This window comes from Xenopus tropicalis, chromosome 1 (genome assembly GCF_000004195.4).
Source record: "Xenopus tropicalis strain Nigerian chromosome 1, UCB_Xtro_10.0, whole genome shotgun sequence".
NCBI classification, from domain to species: domain Eukaryota; kingdom Metazoa; phylum Chordata; class Amphibia; order Anura; family Pipidae; genus Xenopus; species Xenopus tropicalis.
The window spans coordinates 50858425-50880112 of NC_030677.2; the positions used below are offsets into that span (position 1 = coordinate 50858425).

At 35.6% G+C, this 21688-nt stretch overlaps 1 protein-coding gene across 3 annotated transcripts in view; it reads left to right on the top strand.

The window, feature by feature from the left end:
- spock3 (SPARC (osteonectin), cwcv and kazal like domains proteoglycan 3) overlaps window positions 1-21688 on the top strand; it is a 126616-nt gene that overhangs the window by 56620 nt on the left and 48308 nt on the right. For 2 of the 3 annotated variants that reach the window (XM_012967860.3, NM_001102726.1), the window contains 2 exon segments: window positions 5751-5759; window positions 5891-5936. In XM_012967860.3, coding sequence (XP_012823314.2) covers window positions 5751-5759; window positions 5891-5936 — 55 coding nt within the window. 3 annotated transcript variants of the gene reach the window in all.

Genomic DNA, 21688 nt, shown 5'->3' on the forward strand with positions numbered 1-21688 from the left:
AATAAAAAATAATTGAAAGTAAATTACAGATATGGGACCCATTATCCAGAATGCTGGGGACCTGGGGTTTTCCAGATAAGGGGTCCTTCTGTAATTTGGATCTCCATACCTTAAGCCTATTAAAAGTCATATAAAATAAAATAAACCCAATAGGAGTGTTCTGCATCCAATAAGGATTAATTATATCTTAGTTGGCATCAAGTAGAAGGTATTATTTTATTATTACAGAAAAAAAGGAAATAATTTTTAAAACTCAGAATTATTGCTTATAATGGAGTCTATGGGAGATGGCCTTCCCATAATTTGTGACTTTTTGGGTAACAGGTTTCCGGATAACAGATTCCATACCTGTATTGGAGATATGCAATGAAAGTCATAAATTGAACATCACATATATAACAACAAAATAGGGTATAGGTATCACTTATGTTCTTAAAAATAAAACAGGTATGCTTGCATGTTAGTGGCCAGGCCTCTAGAAAGTAGAAATAAGTGGAGGGGTAATGTTGAAATTTAAAAGAAATGCACTCATATATAAATCCATCTTAGTGGAGACAGATATACATAGTGCATTCTGACATGTATTTTCTGTGTGGCGTTAAATTAATGACCCACTTATTTCTATTGATGCAGTGTAATTAGAGACTGATGAGCTGTAGCTGAAATCCCTGACTATTGTGATTGCTATGATTATTATAGAAAGCCGTGAATAACTACCATGGTCTGTTTCTTATTCTTATCCTTTGATACTTTGATACAGTATATCATTTAGGACTTATACCATTATTTTGAGTATTAGAGAAAATGTTATCTTTCTTTTAAAAAAATAACTTGGGGGTATTTTGGGGAATGATGGGAGTTTACAGACTTGTTTGTACTCCATATTTATCAAGAACATAAATATGTAATTTTTCTTCTAGTTCTTCAGATTTCTTTAAAATGACACTGATGGAATTTTACAGGCATATGCCAGTATCACTTTAAAATGCTACCTGGCACTAATTTAATGTGCTCCCCCCTGGATACGTTAGCACAGTCTTCTGTCAGCCAACTATACCTCTCAGTTCTGAGAATGCTCCCACCCCTCATTGGGACCCTAGAGGATCTATAGGAAGCTCCAATAAAGGGACCCTTTCAAAGATAATGAATATATATATATATATATATATATATATATATTTGCTGTATATTCATGTTATATAGAACATTTTTAAATGCAGCTTTTTAAATACCAGAGTCTACCAGTATGTCTATCATATTACTGAGAAACCCATTACCAATATGCACACGTTCTGTACTTAACTGTTCAATACAAGAAATGCATCAAAAGTCCATTAGCTGCATGAGCATTTACTTGACATTTTGAGTTATAGCTCTTTTAAGTGCTTTGTACCTGTCTGAATCAATCATTTATCATAGTTATTGCTGCAAATAATATTTAGAAACCAAAGCAAATACCAGTCACTGGCACATAATGAACTGGTAAATTGATATTTAGATCTCTGAAATAACATGTCTAAATAGGAAATCTTCAACTACAAAATATACAAACACTTTTTAAAGTAATATCACATTTGTACCATGCCGTGGGTAATGCTGAATAAATGATACATTTGAGATTCCGTATAGGTAAGAAACAATTGAACTCAACCGTAAAATCTGCTCTTACACTGTTTTATTAAACACAAATCTCATTAGAATTAGCTAAATTCCAAGATTGAAATTTGAACTTGTATAACAGGAGAACGGTCACGTATAATTTACACAATTATTTTCTCCAATCATCAAAAAGTATATGGAACAAAAATACAACAAAAAAAGAAAGACAATTCCAAAGCTTCGTATCATATTAATGTCTGGCCACTACACCCAAACTACTATGTTTTTATAATGAAATAAATGCATGATTTCAGAAGAAATGCACTGATTATTGGCGAAATGCGCATCATTGCAATGTACCCAACACATATAGAACTGTGCATGCCTATCTGCAATGCAGTACTTACTGTACCCGCTGCCATTACTCTCCAAGGCAATTATTCAAAAGTATAACTCAGTTTCTTAAAAAAATAAGTTTGCTAGCTAAATACAAGAGGTGCAGATTGTAATTTGTATTATTTATAGCCTAGAGTGTTGAGGGTGGTAAGTTATATGGCTTGCCTGTGACTATTGTATATGAGACTTTCTTTAGCTGCTTTTTGTAGTGCATTCAGTTACAAGTTACATTTGTGTGTTAATACTGAGGCAGCTATAAAACAAAGAGTGGTAGAAGAAAAGAAAGACATTTGTTTTGATATTGCAATTTGATAGTCAAAGAAGGCTGTAATTCTGATAAAGAATTACCAATTGGCAATAGGACACAGAAGGCTAAAGAAAGTTCCAGAATGTGAAAGCAGTACATTATTTTGTAATAAATTGGCATTATAGAAGATGTTAAAGATGTAACATAAGAATAAATCATGATTGTTTTGTGTGAACTAAGACTCTACATAGACTGTGTGGCTCCACATACTATAAATAATCACATAGCATACAACAAAAATGAATATGTCTGTGTATTTCTAGTCTTTAAAGCTTCATCCAGGTCATCCGTAAAAGTGCTGACAGGCGACTGTTTGAGGGAAAAGGACTAGGAACTAAGACAAAATCTTTCAGATAGTTTGTAATTATTGTAAAACTCTTCAGATGCATGTGTGGAACTAGAAGTGGCTCCAGTTTTAACATAAATTAATGGCATTAATGTTTTGTCAAGGAGGAAGAGGTACATGACAACAACAGCTATGAGAACTTAATGTGACCTACTCTGCTACGGCTGTCATTAAGGCTTGTATAAATGAATGACAATCCTTGCTAAGACTTACATCTAAGACTAAAAACATCAGCTTCAAACATATAGATTTTAGTAACTACCTGCATATTTACAGATATAGGAGAAGAGTACATCCCATGGTGAGATAAACTATACAAGAAATAATTCAAGACATGGGTAGACTGGCAAAATAATGGGTACACATACAGCACCATTGTTTTTTTACATTCAGCTTACTAAGGAGATGGGATCATGTATAAAATGAAAGGCTTTTGGTTCCTTCTACTGAATTGTTTAGTTGTCTAACTTATGGTCTGTGGCTCACGTTCAACTTGCAGCTGTAAGATCCCAGGCCTGCAACTCTTTTCCAAGGACAGATTCCAAGAAAATTGTTTTTTCAGCCTAGCTAATTATTTGCTCCCAAAGCAGGCAAGGGTAGAATACATTGGTAATCATCAAAGGGGAAGTGTGTAAGCAAATTGAGACTGCAGGAGAAAAAGAAATAGAAAATGAAGGGGACAAATGGAGAGCATAAAAGAAAAAGGCAGATGAAGAAAAGGGAGATCAGAAGAATATGGAAGCAGACATAGGGAGAGAAGAAAGGATAAGAAGAGTGGGGATAAAATAAAGAATATGCTGGGTAGAAGACTGTAAACAAAGGTTAAAAAACACCAGAAAGGGGGTAGAATGGGCCAATATCAGAGGCTAGAAAAGAGGTTAAATCAAAGTAGTTGGCTTACATCAAAATTGTGACTACATAAAATATTGGACTGCACTGGTTTAGAGCAACAAGTAGAAACATTTTAATTAATACAATATGCCAAATACATTTTTGCCACACATTTTTGTTACTGGTCTCAGGGTGAGAACAGGTCCATTCAGTTAGAATCTTCAGTTAGTTCTTTTTGTAAGCTGTTTTAGGCAGGGGCCTCTTTATCTCTTGTACTGATTATTGGTTATTTTGCATGTTTTTTTGTATGTTTATTGTATATGCCTATTTATTGTACAGCGCTGCCGAATATGTTGGCTATAAATATGTGTTAATAATTATTGTTTGTATAGCAAGACGCTATATAAGTACCCAATTATTCAGTGTCACATCATGCTACAATATGTTTATTAAGTGCTGTGTACTTTTAGGTGGCATATTTGATAATTAGCTAAAAGCACTTGCATGGGATGTTGTATGCTCTACAGTAGTGTGTGAGAATACCATGCTAGCCCTTGGATATGGAACTTTGTATGGTACATTTGCATCATTTTGGAATAGTTAAGCTGTGCAGATTTTTCTTTTTTAGCAGCTGAATGGAAGAGTATGTCTCTTCAGATTTATCATAAGGGGATTGTCAAGCTAACAAAAAATGTGTGCGATATAAAGAATGTGGCAGAGGTAGCTGAATAAAAGAGTAGATATAAGAATTATAAGATATAAAATGTAAGCCCTCCTAAAAGGGTATTAACATACATTTATATCTTAAATAAAAATAAAGAACGTATAGTGTTTGTGGGATAAAGGTTTGCTCAGCTGGTAAGGTCAGTGTTTTATACCGGAGGTCTGAATTCAGCTGTCAGCTCTTTGAGACCCTCTAGAGGACAGCATATATAATAACCCTGAATTTAAAACTTACTAAATATTGCTACATATTGTTGCATACAATAACATATTTATTTTATCAATAATGATAAAATCGAGTATTACTGTATTTATGTATTTATATAGCAGCACAAATGTATGTTGTGCATTACATAACACAAATAGGGTTATAGTTAATTAGACAGTGAGAGTAAGTAATACTTATATTTATCTAAAGAGATAGCCTCTGGTGCATTGATAGTTTTTATAGGAAAAATGATCCCCCGCTATCTGTTTATAATCCCCTGTAATGTACTTGGAAAGGGTAATAATGTCCCCTCGCAAGTGTCTTTTCTCCAGAGAAAACAACTCCAACCTTGACAGTCTAACCTCATAGTTTAAATCCTCCATCCTTTTTACCAGTTTAGTTTCATGTCTCTCCAGCTCATTAATATCCTTTTTAAGGACTGAATGTTCTTTTCCCTACAGTGAGTTCCTCATTTGCGTTATTTACAACATATTTTGGATTATTGCTGTCGATGTTTTAGCCCATGTAGTCAGTTCCTGTCCAACAGACTTTAGTGGATGAGTCACAAAGAGATTAATTGACTTCACCAAGGCAACAATTAGATGGCACAGAAGTCATCATAAGAAAAAGACCTTGGGTCAGAGTCAAGCGACCCACTGAGTTATCAATTTTTTTGTCTGTACTTTATCCCCTGAGGTTGTGGTAGTCATCTTATTATGTTTACATCAAAATTTGTTATTTCTCTTAAATTTAGATGCATTTCTCTGTCTGTATTTGAAGAACATTTACATATTTAGTGATCTAGAAACTATACTACTAAATATATTCATTTGCATAATATATAAAAGAATCCATAGCCAAACTAGAAACTGCTCAACACTATCCCAAGATAATCTTTTACTACATCTATCAAAAATCATCAGGAAACTGATTATCTTGTGTTTTGATTCTAAATTTGATTGCTTCCACGGATGTTATGTACACAATGGATGTGAAAACAGCTGGAGCTAAAACCATTAAAGCTGCAGCAGAGAAATTACATATTGTACCAGTTTAATTACAGTTCCTTGCAGCTTGAGATTTTTTTTTAAACATGTTCTAGTACAGTAGTATTCCTTTGTTGCACAATTCCAACTGCGAGACAAGGAATAACCTGTGAGGTCTTATTATGTGTTATTTTCTACAAAACATAAAAATGAAATCTCTAAAAATTGAAGTGAAAACCAGTGACTAATAATACATTAACAAAGTCTTTTCTTTATAAGTTTTCTGTAAAGTTACATGAATTCCAACCCAGTAATCTATCCTTTTTTATTTATTTTGCTTGCTTGCCCCCTCAGGAAGTGGAGGTTTGTATTATTTTTCTGTTTCTTTAGTATCCCTGTATATAATGTTCATCTTTTTTGCATGGTTTTTTCCAGTTGACTGAAGTTCTCTTTAATATTGGATCTTTTTTAGTCATTTCTTTTTTGTCTTGTAGGATGATTACTTTCGTACATGGAATCCGGGTAGACCTTTTGATCAAGGTAATTTTTTAATTCTGTTTTCAAACATGCTGTTATCGTTTGATGTTTAAAGACATATATTTACAACTTATTATATAATTGCATAGCTATTTTATTTTCTTAGAACGTATCTTTAAATGTTCTTTTGGAACTGTGCTTAGTAGTGTTTCTGCTGCTGTGCAATTCAGGTATGGCTTATTGGATTCTTGTTCCCTATAAATGGAGTTTGCTGCCTTTTTGAAGTCTCGATCAAGAGAAAAACAATTATACATATGTATTTTAATATTTGTACTAGATAAAAAAAAATCAAGGGATTGGTTCCTTAGGCATTATTTGTATGAATATATATTCTGTGTAAGGGTTCTAGGGGGAAAAACATTGTGGGGCCATGTTGTACATTGCACAAAATCAGAAGAGTAAAAATAATGTATAATCACATAGTAAGTATGAAATCAGCATGTTATAGTATATATGCCATACATGTAGTATACATATATACAGCAAAGTACCCTCCGTACACAAAAGTGTAAAGAAAAACACAGACTTATGGCATATAACAGGGATCCCCAACCGTTTATACCCCTGAGCCACATTTAAATGGAAAAAGTAGCAACATCCAAGGGGTTTATGAGCAACATGTTGCTCACGAGCCACTGGTTGGGGAACACTGGCATATAAGAACCCCAGTGTTTTGAAGTTAAGTCTTTTAACAGTTCAGTTCCATTTAGTTCCTTTTTGGAACTGAAGGACAACAGTTTTTCCTTTTGAACCCATATCCATTTAACATATATGCACTGCACTAAAACAAAACTTCTTCTGTGTCTGATTTGGTTAGAAGTTATTGCTCGGTAAACCTGAGCAAGCAGTCAGGTATTTTTCATAATAATTTGACCCCTGTACGTTTCCGTTTGGTTATATTTTTAAACACAAAGAAACAACATGCTGGGTGCATTTACTTTATGTTTATTAGTGTGTACACAAGTATTTAAAGTTGCTCACAATATGTTATTCACAGTAAACTATTATAATCCTGGAAAAGGATAAACGCCTGCTTAACATCATGCTGTTTTCCTCAATATGTTGACATGTTTTCTAATTTAAAATATGAATGGAGCCAACAAGGCATATGGACCTGAGGTTCCATTTCTCTTGGAATGACATACCAAATCTAAGCCAAGTCTCGAGTCCCATGCTGCTTTTCATTCAGGTTCTGTACCTTGTGGCTTTTGACTTGATGCAGCTTGCTAACATGAGCAAGAGCTGATTATATCAGGGGAATGAGAAATAAGGAAAGGGAAATAAGAAGGCCGTATGAAATGTAAAGCAATTAGGCACAGTCTTGGTAAACACTGACAACAAACCAGAAATGACAGTCTTTTAACCAAGCTGACATACTAAATGATGAAACTTTTCATGTGTGCAGCCAATGGTAAGGATGATAATGGGGATAATGTGTGAGCCCACCTTTATGGGTCAGAAACTTAGCTTAAAGCAATACCTTTTAACAGGATATGTTAATATTAGCCTATATAGTAGCATAGCCTATATAGAAAGCATGCATATTAAGGAGATGGCCTATAGAAGTTCATGGAACTGATGTGGAGAAATGAGTGAATGTATTTGCATTGGTCTGATTACTGTAGTTTATGGCTGGAAGTGTAACTAGCCGATACAGAAGAAAATAACCTATGTGTTAACTGTATATGATTGATATTTAAAGTTGCCCCTAACAGATCATCCTCAGTATGTCACAAATAAAACCCATATTTATTGTAATTAATGATACGGGTTGATACTTTTGAGGACCATCTTATTAACCAACCAAAATTGTGTAAATAACACAGTTTGTTTAAAAACACTTGTTTTTATCAACCAAAATGGCATTGTTGTATTTGGAACTTTCTTAACAACAGGTTTTCAAGCAAAAGCAATCTTAGGAATGAAAATGCTAATACGGTTGCTAGATATTGCCAGTCTTGAGCACCTTGAATAATCTGTAAATTTGAAAAATATGCTTACTGCATATATTTATTTATGTTAATTGGCAATATTTTTGACACAAAAAAGACTCTGCCATTTAAATTTGTAACTTGGAAAGGTTTAGTAAATGACAATATTTTGGTACAGTCATTTTTCTTTTAGGCTTTGGAGTCTGCTTAAAATGTAACAAAATCTGTTTAATTTGTCTGAGAAACTGAGAGGAGGAATAGCTTCTTTGTGTTTGTTGTGTGTGGCAAACAAATGAAATGTCATGTTAAAGGAGAAGGAAAGGCTAGTAAAGAGTTAATCCCAAGCTGCAGGCATACCTTCAGTTCTCTCAATAGTGCCCTTAAGTCTCCCCATACTTCACCCATTCAGAAGATCAGAAGCCAAACAGAGAAAAAAAAACGCTGGGTAGAGAAGATTCCCATAATGCCTCGCTTTTTCCAAGACTTGAGGACTCGTTTCTACAGGCGGCGCATGGGCAGAGAGCAGAAGCGTCCGGTTGCCATGGCGACGCAGCGTTGCCGAGGGGGAAGGGGGGGGGCGGGCTGGTGCTGCGAGGGAGATTGTTTGTGGCAGGAGTGGGGGTTTGTGGAGCTTGAGGGGGGTTTGTGGCAGGAGCGGGGAGGAGCGGGGGGGGGGGTTTGTGGAGCTGCAGAAACTTTGTAACAGGAGCAGGGAGCCGGCTTGTGCTTTTCAGCCCATACAGACACGCTGGATAAGATGGCGGCGCCGTTCACTGAAACAAGCATGTAAGTTGTAGTATGTGTATCTCTGTAAATCTTTCATTAGGCAAGCCAGGAATATAGCGATTTTACACAGCAATAGTAGTACTTTTTAATAGTGTGCTTAATAGATTTTGCCTTTCCTTCTCCTTTAACCATCCTTTACATTCTAAATACACAACAGTTAAAAAAGTGTTTTTAGATAACAATACTGATTTAAGCTTATATTTCAGTTATTGCCATATATATTATTGAGCAAGTGTTCTATTAATGCCCCATACTTTATCTTATCATATAGCCACATGTGCTTAGTAAATAAAGGAATATTAAAAAAATCCAAAACAGATTTAATAATTTTTACAACCGAGAACAATATTGAAATTGCTTGTTTTGTAATCATTTTAGCTAAATTGTATGTATACATATGTAGCTATATATTGTATATATATATATAGTTGGAGTTCTTTCAATAAACTTTTTTTCTTTTGCACCAAGTCCCTGAGTATGTGGTTTCTCTATATGTCTATTTTTTGACCTGCACCCAGGGCTGTTATTTTGGTTACTGGTGTGCTCAACTCTGTTCTCTCTCTCTCTCCCTCAACAATCAAAGACATGAGCATGAATGGGCTGTCTGTTTGTATTGTATCATTTCGAAGGTGTCACTGCCAGTAGTTCAAATTCACACCATTATATTAGGAAGCAGTTAGAGGAGAAGGAAAGGCTAAATCACTGGGGGGTTCCAATTGCCAATAGGCTGCTTTAGCTTATGCAGTCCCACTATGGAACACATATTAAAGCCACCACAGGGGAATGCAAGACCAAATGCTTGTTTGTAAAAGCCCCAAATCAGCTCGAGGACCTATACATTGCATCATTGTTTCTCCGACTGTGCTAGCCTTGCTTAAAATGACTGCTGAGATGACGTTCAAGTGACCCTCTCCCTCTATAGACAGCAGTAATCACTACTAAAACACTGCATTATAGTTGTTCTGTAGAAATAATTTAAACTGTAGAAATTCCATTGCCGGTGTGGATTTCTCCTAACAGGAGCCGGGGGTTTCAGTTAAATGATTACAGTCAGTGGGGGTTGCCTAACATTTTTCCTTTAACCTGCCAGTATTGGTTTTTGGAGTATGTATGTATGTATGTATGTATGTATAACTTTAAAGCGCCACAAGGGTATGCAGCGCTGTACAGTCTTACAGAATACAAAATTACACACAGGGAGGACAAGTGATATAATAAATAAATACAATAAATACATATATGTATATATATATATAAGTGCCATGTGGTATGAGACACAGTAGGAAGGAGGTCCCTGCCCCGTAGAGCTTACAATCTGAGTGGTTGGGTAACATACAGGCACAAACTGGAAGTACGGGATGAAGTCTAATGCAAGTCTAATGCAAGTGCATGGCTATAATGCCACACAGGTTGCACTGATTTACTACATTACCATCAAAAAGCACATTGTGTCTAAAAGGAATTCTACAGTTTAAGGATTTAAATTATTTCTACAATTATAATGCAGTGTTTTAGTAGTGATTACAGCTGTCTATAGAGTGAGAGGGTCACTTGAACCTCAGGCATTTTAAGCAAGGCTAGCTTCCCAGTCTGAGAAACACTGATGCAATTTATAAGTCCTGGAGCTGATTTGGGTCTTTTACAAACAAGTATTTGGTCTTGCATTCCCCTGTGGTGGCTTTTATATGTGTTCCATAGTGGGACTGCATGAATTATAAACAGCCAATTATTTCCAGTAGCAGCTGTACTCACTGAGCCGCGGGGGACTACCAAACCGAGGTAGAAGGCAACTTGATGTGTTTCACCTCCATTTGGCGGTTCCATGTAATGGAAACAGGTAGCAAAGGATGTGCTGTGAATGTAGTGAGCAGGGGAACCCATGAATGAGCCACTGCAGGGGAACCCATGAATGAGCCACTGCAGGGGAACCCATGAATTAGCCACTGCAGGGGAACCCATGAATGAGCCACTGCAGGGGAACCCATAAATGAGCCACTGCAGGGGAACCCATGAATGAGCCACTGCAGGGGAACGCATGAATGAGCCACTGCAGGGGAACCCATGAATGAGCCACTGCAGGGGAGCGCATGAATGAGCCACTGCAGGGGAACGCATGAATGAGCCACAGCAGTGGAACGCATGGCATAGGTAAGAACAAAGGTGCTAAATGGCACAAGTGCAGTTACCAATAGCAATCAATTTGTTTTTAACTGTCGACTGCAAGTTGAACAATGAAAGACTTTATTGGTTGCTATTGTCAGTTTAGCGCCTATATTTGTAACCCCCATTCTGCTATTTTTAAACACTTAACAGTTTACTTGGCACATCTGTACTAGAACATTTGTACCTAAGACTTTAGGTATAACTTTAATTTCACTGGTTTCACTATACATTTACTGGTAGTGTTCAGTGTATCATTTTCTGCTATGATATTAAGGCATTATATGTATTTAAAATTTTCAACATGATTTCTTATGTAACAACATCATGCACTATATTTTAGTGTCCTTTAAGGATACAGCAATTGTGTTGCATAAGTTACCACTTAAACATTTGGTGAAGGATAAAAGCAAAGATTTACTTTGCAGTGTTCCCACATAGCTCTCTGATTCACACCAGGCCAAGATACAGCATGCTAGCAATTATTTCAATTGACGTGAAATTGCAGAGTAATTATGGGTTACAGGTGGGACTGGATCGTTCTAAAAATGGTGTTCAAGCTGATGGCTTGCAGACTGCAGTTAGAAATCTTAACAACTTTAAGGGTTAGCTAGAATTTTAAAGTTTGGCTTCTTAATTTTATTCCTTGTATGTAACAATCACTTTTTGTGCTGTATCTGAAATCATTCAGCTCTGTAATTTATATCCAGTCCACCTTCCCAATGTTAGATGATGAGATGTTGTTGAATTTGTATAGTACATTCAGTATGTGGTGGATATATCTATTTTAAAATAAATCATTTTAATGAAAATGTTTATTTGGACATTGCTGCAACGTTTCCTGACCATCTGTGGCACATAAAAACATAATATAAGAATATAAAATAATATAATCCAATTCATGAAAACAAAATAAATACAAAAACAAAGAATACAGTTACTGACGTATGTAATCCTGTATATATAGTATCATTCTAAAGGGTTTCACTCTAGGTGAATTGTGGTTTTGTTTTGAAATGTGGGGGTATGTTGGAATGGCATGAGTACACAGAAAAACAAAATAGGGGGAAGAAAGAGACAAATGTGGCAATAGAAGAAAAGATTTAAAAAAGAAGAGAAATGCAGATGGCTAACTAGGAACGTAATATAGCTTGCAAGGGAACATAATATAGCTTGCAAGGGAACATAATATAGCTTGCAAGAACAACACAATGCTATCAGAATACAGGACAATGTAAGCACTCTTAAAGTGGTACTGACACTTAAAAAACTACTTCTCCATATATTAAGTAATAAGTAATTTATATTATAATAGTTTAAAGCCCTGCCCCTTTTTCTTTGCTGAGCTCTCCTTTTCTCTCTGACTTTGAAGATGTGTCTACTGGGCATACTTGCTGCCTCAATCTTCGCCCATCTTCACATTTAGAGAGAGAAGAGCTTAGCAAAGAAAAGGGGGGCGGTGCTCCTAGCTAGACTAGGAAGTAGCTGAGAGAGCTGAAGTTGAGCTGCTTGTACAGAATCTGCATGAGAATGTGTGCAGGTTGAAAGGTATGTTATTCTGGGGGCTGTATATTTTTAGGGGCTGTTATGATAAAAGGCTTACTTATCCTTTAAAGAGGACAACCTTTAATGCTAAGAGAACTTTATGCATTGTACTTCCAGTTTAGCTTATTACAGTAAAATACTACATTTTGAAATCTGTGTGTTGATCTCTCAAAGTCTCATCTGTTTAGTGTAGATGCAAACAGAAATAATTATAATTACTATATGTACATCTGACATGTAAAATTAGGGTTGTCCTGTGTTACCACATAATGTCACCTAAATTAATTGGGTTGGCCCATTCTGCAGATCAGGTTTTATATATGTATTCATGGTTGCTCACTACCCTGTAAAGCCTGTTGGAAACTTTGCAGTTGTAGCTGAAACACTAACAGGGTAATGTAATAAACAGTCTTACATTTGCCCACATTTAGTAACCCATAGCAACCAATCAGGTGCTGATTGGTTGGAAAGGTTTACTAGGCAAGTAGCAATTAGTTTTGAACTTTTGTGCCGCATGTTTGAAAATTAAAGCAATTTAACTGATTGGTTACTCTTAGCAATGTGCCCTTCTGTACATAGATATATAACAAACCCTTTTCATTTGACTAAAGAATATGTAATACTTTTAAAACTATAGATATATTTTGCAAGTTATTTAAGCTAAATGTTATTTAGTGCCATTTATAATCATGTGACTGTGTGAGTTTTCATACAAGTTCTTATGTTTTATTATTATACAATGACACACTGTTTTACATTTCTGTAGCTGTGTTTTCAAATATGTTAAAAATAATATAAATAAAATGTAAAGTTTTATCATTTGAAAAGACATGTTGACCCCAAATAATATTTTGCCTAATAAAAGAAAACTTAATTCCAAGCAACTTATGTGAATTTATTGAAATAATTGCTATTGAAAGCAGCATGTGCTGGACTCCTAGTTATTACTTTCTAAACAATGTTGCAAAGTTCAGTCTCCTCCAGCAAGGCAGGTCTGTCAGTCTGCAGCCTTGTGTTACATTGTTTCAAACACCAGAGCCACCAGGGCAGGGAATAGAAAAGGACAGGCAAACACTGCTTTTAATAGCAGTTATATATACAAATAACTAAAACCATTACAAATTTGTAATGAATGTATATTGCAAAGTATGTTGCTTAGAGTTATGTTTTCTTTTATTAGGCAAAAAATTATATTTTGGGTTGACCTTTAAGGAATCACATCTATTTCTGTAGCAACTTCTGCTTGAATTCTCCTATTGAGAAGAATGCATTTACTATACTCTTATACCTCAAAGCACAAATAGGCAAATGAGTGAAATTATTAAAAGTCTTCAACATTTTGAATATCATCTCAGTAATTAGGAAGGCGTATCCAAAAAAACTATTTGCCAGTGTGCCCTTAGGACTAACAATAGGAAACACTTTAAAGGGGTGGTTCGCCTTCACATAAATTAAGCTATTTTAGCAGATTAGGTAATTTTAATAAATTATGTAATGTATCTCTTTAAGAAAATGTCTACTGTTTCAGTGAAAATGACCTCTGAAGATAGTGTTTCTGTATAGGGCAGGAGTCAGTGCACCACAGGCTTGTTTGAATAGAGAGGGAAAAGCACCAGAAGCTAGAGAGGAGTTGAATATGTGAGTAAAAACTGGAGTTAGGACAGGGGCACATTGTTTTAGTAGTGATGAGGGCATAGGATCCAGCGAGCAGGTAATAGGTAGGTAGACTCTGTTACAAGAGCAGAGGAGCTGAATACAAAAAGAGGAGCTTTAGGAAGGTTAAGATTTTTGGTATCTGAGGTTTGGGAACATTGTTTGCGAAAAGAATAGACTTTTAAAAAGCAAAGTCCTGGGGGTATGTTCAGATACGATTGATTCATTAGGTGAAGGATAAAGAAGTGAGTTAAATATGGAAAATAAGCATTATGGGTTTGATTTATTATTATTTACAAGTGTATTATAGTATGCTTGCTTGGCCTGGGATAGGGCAGTATTGAGACATCACATAAGAAATCTATAGTGGAGGAAGTCTTCTTTTGCACAAGATTTCCTCTAAATGCGCTCAGCAGATCATGCACAGGAGCACAGAAATAGTGTCTGAGAGTTAAGCCAAGGACGGGAATTGTGGGCACGACTGTGTTTTGGCTGCAACCAGTAACTCAGGGTCAGAGGAAGCACAGAAGGAGGAGAGGTTAGTGCTGAGAGAGTAAGAGCAGTTATATCCACCAATCGAGTGTTGCGAAACAGGTTTTAGGCTGAGTGTTAGTAGAAGGAGACGTGTGCGAGATAGAAAAAGATGATGATCTAAAAAAGGAAAATGCTCACTGTTAAATGCAGATAGATTTTTGGAAAAGGTCTAGGAACTGACTATCCTTATGGGTAGCTGTATTAGTCCACTGCTGGAGATCAAACGAGGAGGTTAGATGGAGAAATCGACATGGCCAGGACTGCAGGGATTTGTATAAACATCACAATATTTAAATGCCTAAAAAAATACAAAAGAAAATACAAACAGTTATAAATGTAAATGCTATACGCTTATGTAGACATGGGCTAAAAATCTAAAATCTGTTTTACTTACCCCAAAAAGACTATCTGGATGCCATGGTACATTAAATAATAGCAATTCTCTTAAAAAAAATCACACTGTGCTTTAGTGTTTTTTAGATAAAGTAAAATTGAGGGATTAACATTGTGTATTATTAGTTACTATTCTTGATTCTTTCGTTCAGTTAACCTGTAGAATATTAAATATAATCATTATCTCTCTTTAATACTAAAAGACTCTGTACTTTATATTTTACTATAGGCAGGCAGCTAAGAGTTCTGTGTTGCCAATTTTTCCTTTTTGTTCTATTTGCAGATGAATCTTTCTAAATGACACATTATCCTGTTGGATAAAAGTTCCACAGTCTGATGTCAGAACATACCTGTATAACAATGTTATTATATAAAAAGAGTTTATATAAATAGGAAAAGTAATGTGCACGTATGTAAGAAAAATAATAGTGGTACGAATAAATTGCTTTAGTGCAGGTGTTAAACACAGCCGGATTGTTGCCATTTGGTGACCCTTCTTTCATGGCTCTTAGCATACTGAATAGTTTGAGAAACTGCTACATGGGCCTCCTCAGTTTTCTAACTGTGAAGTGTTTTTTTTGTCTGCATAATGATTGACAAATGCGTGTTTTTATTAATATCCCACAAACCCTGTCTCTAGTTCTTTATATTGAGTTCTAACTGCTGCAATTACTGCTTAGCAATTTCCTTTCATTTCACATAATAATCTTAAAATTGGAGACTTTAGGTCTGGATTTTAATGGTTTGGATGAAGGCATGACACATATATATATTATATATCTCCTAAACTTTCTGCCCCCAGTGCTCCCCAGTGAATTCCAATTTTTTTTTTTTTTTAAGTATGAGTTGAAGCCGTGTTTAAACTGGTTATTGTGCAAGATAATATTAAAGAAGAAGGAAAGTTACAGTCTCAATTACCAGAATGTTAGGCACCCCCCAGTGATTGTAATCGCTTACCTGAAACCCCTAGCCGGTGCTCCTGTAAGGAGAGAACTGCATAAGCCTGGGTGTACGCGAGAGAGCGTTCCTCTTTCTCCTTTGGTCTTCTTGCATGCGCAGTATAGTGAAAAGCCAAAATTAACGAAAAAGCCAGCTTTTACGATCAAATGCACATACGTGGGCCCTGGGATTGCTGCCGGTGCAGCAATCACAGGAGCACAGGCTGGGGGTTTTAGGTAAGCGATTACAATCACTGTGCCTAACATTTGGCACCCCTTATGATTTAGCCTTTCCTTCACCTTTAAGATTCATGCTTTAAAATGATCATAATCAAATTTCTAAATTACCCCACCAAAATCATTAAGGTGAAAAAGGGTGGGGAATAAAATTAAAGTCTGTTTGATCTGTATAACATAAACAGAGCACACTTTTTTTCCATTTGCACATGAAAGGAAGGCATGCTCTGTTTATATATTGTAAAACTGTAACCAAGTAGTTCACATTGGTTGAGCATCAACAGCCACAAGTATGTATGGGGGGGGGAGTTGTTGTGCTGTTTTGGGGTGCCTAATATTTTGCCACCTGCCAATGATTGTAACTTTCCTTCACCTTTAAGGGGAACAAGTAAATGTGGACTTCAACACAAAAGTCTATATCCTCTGCCATAGACAATGGCTTTGGATACCCAGATTTAAGCTTTTTATACATGTTACTTTTTTGTACATACTTTGCAAGGGGACACAATATATTATAAATCACAAAAGGGAAAACTAAGGGGCAAATTTATGAACGCCCGAACCTTCAGGCTCGAGGATTTGTATCCCAGAAACACGCAGGCATTCCCAAACTCTTGCTTTGTTTCTTCACACGAATATGTAAAACCTGCCAAGCTTTTTATTTTTTGGTCAGGGAAAAGAAAAACCAGATTAGTGCGAATGGGGCTATTCAGATGAATAAACCACGCAAGAGTTCTGGAACTCCCCGAAGGTTGAGTGTTCATAAATGTGCCCCTAAGTCATAAAGTGCTCAACCAAAGAGGAGGAAACAGAGGTATCATTTTTTACTAGAGGCCAGAGTTGTTTTTTATGGGTTTTCTAAGCTGGTGATTCCATCCTGTGTAAGTAAATGTGAAACTTCACAACTCTCTCTGATTGGCTAATCTTTCTCTATATTACAGAAGGTGCTTTATCAAAGTGCCCACATCATGACCTTAAATCTTATCTTTCCATTTGAAAGCCCAAAAAACAAATACAACCATTTTTTACAATTTAAAAGTAAAAAGTACCTTGGATGAGAACAAGTTTTTTTACACGGCACTGTTAAAATCCTGGTGATTACTAGCCTTTACACACAATTCAATATGTACTGCCAAAAGGGGATTACCTTGAAATGAATTGGGCAACTGGCCCACATATACTTGATTTTTACTAAGCCCATAAATCCATTTTACAAATATATGTCAGTGCATCATATTAGCAAATGTTCAGCAGCAGTGGGACTAGAGAGATAAGAGGCAATTTTGTACATGTCATATATTTTACTTTTAGTAATGTTTTTAATTTTGATATATTTTTATATATTTGTTCAGTTTGGAGTTGATATATGATGAACTTTTTTTGGACCCATGTAGGGCAATATAAAAAATTAAAATAAAAAGTGCAAAAATGCACCTTTCCCTACACACTGCATTCAGAAGGGGTAGAATGTGGGGATTCTGTCAGACTCCACTTACTTGCACATGATGTACAAAGGAAAGAGCACCTTTAGTACAGAAGAACTGTATTTAATGCATGATCAGGACGTTGTTTTCAACTGCCTTGGAATTATTTTTTATACAGGTATAGGATCCCTTATCTTGAAACCCGTTATCCAGAAAGTTCCAAATTATGGAAAAGCCATCTCCTATAGACCCCATTATAGGCAAATAATTCTAATTTTTAAAAATGATTTCCTTTTTCCCTGTAATAATAAAACAGTACCTTGTACTTGATCTCAACTAAGATATAATTAATCCTATTGGGTTTACAGGATGTTTAAATGATTTTTTAGTAGACTTAAGATATGGAGATCTAAATAAAGCCCCAGGTCCGAAGCATTCTGTATAACAGGTCCTATACCTGTACTATAAAACTGTTAAAGAACAAATTTGTAAAATTGCGAATAGTTCCTATAGACTTATCATCTCACTTCAGCCTGGAAATATAATGCAGCAGAAGATAAGGAATAATGCACACAGGTAATCAGCATGTTTAATGAAGAAAACTTTATTTGCAGTATTATTACACATTTATTTTAACATTAATATATTTTCTTCAACATACTTACATAATTTATTCAAAATACTGTGAGCTGGTGACTTTGGCATGTGTAATTGTTTCCAGAAGGATTTAATATCTTGGAAAAAAGTTGGCCAAGCTTTTCTGTTTTTAAGACAATCAAGTGTAAGACAAACCCATCAGTCTTTCTTAATCACATTGTTATTTCAAACATTACTTTGCTCCAGCTTAAACCTCAAAATAGTCTGGTATTTCCTTTTTGGTCACAAATCTCCAGCCTTTGGGGGTAATTATTATTTAAGACTAAATATTGTCAAATTTAGGTAATAATTATTATTACAGTAAAAACATTTTCCACTAGTATTGATTGTAAAACAGATTGTGAAATAGAGAGTGTTTGCTGCAATTGGTGCTCGATAATGTCAGTCAATGTAAGAGTTTATCGACAGTAAAAAAAGAGGACTGAGAGTGTGGCTCCATTAGAAATTAAAATATTTTGTTTATGTGTGTTTAATGATTTTTTTCTGCAGCATATAAAATAGAAGAGCCAGTGATACAATACTCATTACAACATTGTAATTGTATTGAAAGCTTAGTTCAAATAAATTAGCATTGGCTAACAAAGATATTGTATTTGAACATTAATAAAAGTGTAACAAATCATTGGGGATAGATGACATGCACCCATAGATTCCATTTCATTTGGTATGGTCAGCCCTGCGGAATATGTTGGCGCTTTATAAATAAATGTTAATAATGTTAATAATAATATGGTCCCAGTAGAATGGAGGAAAGCGCATGTACTTCTAGTTCTTAAAAAGGCTTTGCGGTCTTAGCTTGGCAATTATAGGCCAGGAGGTTTATTTGAAAGTTTGTTTAGAGATAGAATTCAAGATTATTCTTTAGATTATTCTAAAGAATCAACATGATTTACTTTCTTTTTATGAAGTCGGAAGTTGAACGCTAGGGTTGTGTTACAGGTGATGTACAGGGCAGTTGGTATAATGCCATACAAATATTTGCTTTATAAACTAAGGCCTGTTGGTTTGTGGTGTAGAATTGCTTGAAGGGTAGCTGGCAATGATTTTGATTTGACACTATTCAAAACAATTAAATCCATCGAATATATGGCATCCATGCACAGAGATCTTGAGAAAGTAGTTATCTGGGATGTTAAATGGCAAATTACATTCAGTGTTTATAATTGTTGGGCTATGTGTTCTTGGGACATAAAAACATGCATACTACTTATACCCTTATATTCCTTAATGGGAATGAATAGAAAGAAAGATTGGTGGGTACCCGTAATGGCGCTGGGTGGAGAGAAAGATGAATGGAGAAGGACATTTGTAGAGTATTTTAAACTTAGCTATAGCAAGCAATACCAATAAGATACTGTTCTGTTTTAAAAGGGTTATTTAGGAGTGGGAATTTGTCTGCTTTACAAAGTACTGGTAAGTCCTCAGAATCTTAAATATATTGGTCAATTTTAGTCTTAAAGGAACAGTAACACCAAAAAATGAAAGTGTTTTAAAGTAATTAAAATATAATGTACTGTTGTCCTGCACTGGTAACACTAGTATGTTTGCTACAGAAATGCTTCTATAGTTAGCTAAACTCTGTATAATATAATGGGGGTTTATCTGTTATCTCCTAAGTAACGAGTGCCTTTTCACCTTCGAATGGCTGCCCCCATGGCTACAAAGCAGGTTTGTTTATATAAACCATAGCAGTCTTTTTGAGGCAAACACACCAGTTGTTTTAGTGCAGGGCAACAGTGCATTAAAATGTAATTTATTTTATACATTGTTTATTTTTTTTTGGTGTTACTGTTCCTTTAAGTACTCAAATAGGGACATTACTGAAATTCAGAAAGTCCAGATAAAAGCAAATAGATTAATAAAGAGCATTCCCAATCTCAGTTAACAAGAAAGAAAAACTATGCAATACTGTTTTCACTGTAGAAGAGACAGGGAAAGTGGTCACTGGGCATAAAGATATAGGGCACCTTACAAAAACACTCCATAGCCTTATGTGCCACTGAATCTCTCCAGTGTACATGAGGGATCAATTGACATTAGAAGAAAGGGGGTTTCATCTTGTTTAATGTGGGAGCTGTGAAGTTGCAGAAATGTCTCCCTGAAGCGATTGCAGATGTGTTCAATAGTTTCAAGAAAGGGTCCGTTGACTTTTGTGGTAAAGTACATAGTTACTGATTTTCAAACAGAGTACAAACTTTATACAGAGAATGGTTTGACTACTAATTGATTTTGCCTTTCTCTGGTTCAACCAGAAGTTAAATAAAAGTTTCTTGGGCAAATATTTTTATTTATAAGACATTTTAAAGTATTAGCTACTGTGTAATTGTGTTCAATGTTGATACTGTGCTTGACCAAGCTCAGCATGACACAAACAGAACCACTGTTACTATGCAATATCACCATAGGAAGAGAGAAGAAACTAATTTCCATGAATGTCAGTCATGAATCAAAAGAGCTGAACTGAAAAAGCAGGAACAGTAAAAGATACGGAAAAAAACTATAAAACCGCAGTTTTTTCAGTTTGTGGCATAAAACTACAACTTTTTCGTATCGTCATAGTTACATAGTTAAACTGGGTTGAAAAAAGACAAAAGTCCGTCAAGTTCAACCCTTCTAAGAAAACCCCTAAGCACACACATAGATCTAAACTGACCTGATCTAAACATTAGCATACATAAACTATATATACCAACATCAATACTAACTGCAGATTTTAGTATCGCAATAGCCTTGGATACTATGCTTGTTCAAGAACTCATCCAGGCCCCTCTTAAAGGCATTAACAGAATCTGCTATTACCACATCACTAGGAAGGGCATTCCCCAACCTCACTGCCCTAACCGTGACAAACCACCTACGCTGCTTCATATGAATGTTTTGTCCTTCTAGTCTAATGGGGAGGACTCTGGTGTGCTGTTTTTTTTTTTTAGGGGAACACCCCCTATCTGCCTATAATCCCCTCTAATGTACTTGTACAGAGTAATCATGTCTCTTTGCAAGCACCTTTTTTTCCAGAGAAAACAACCCCAACCTCGACAGTCTCACCTCATAGCTTAAATCTTCCATCCCCTTTACCAGTTTAGTTACACCTCTCTCCAGCTCATTAATATCCTTAAAGGACGTGTAAAGCCTGTATTTACTTTTTACTATGATAAAAAGTTCTGGTTGGATTGAGCACTGTTACGTGTCCTTTAAGGACTGGAGCCCAAAACTGCACTGCATTCTCAAGGTGAGGCCTTACCAGAGACCTATAAAGAGACAAAATTGTGTTTTCATCCCTTGAGTTAATGCCCTTTTTATGAAAGTTAGTACTTTACTGATCACACAAAACCCAGCGTCAGAAAATCCCTAAAACCACAAAGCAAAGAAAGATCTTCCATTTGTAAAAGGGACAGGTTTTAGATGGTTTATTTTTGTGTTCGGATTTGTTGCCGTTTTGTTGCATAATAAATAGCGACAAAAAACATGTATTTTTTCTCTGGCAAAATTGAGTTTGG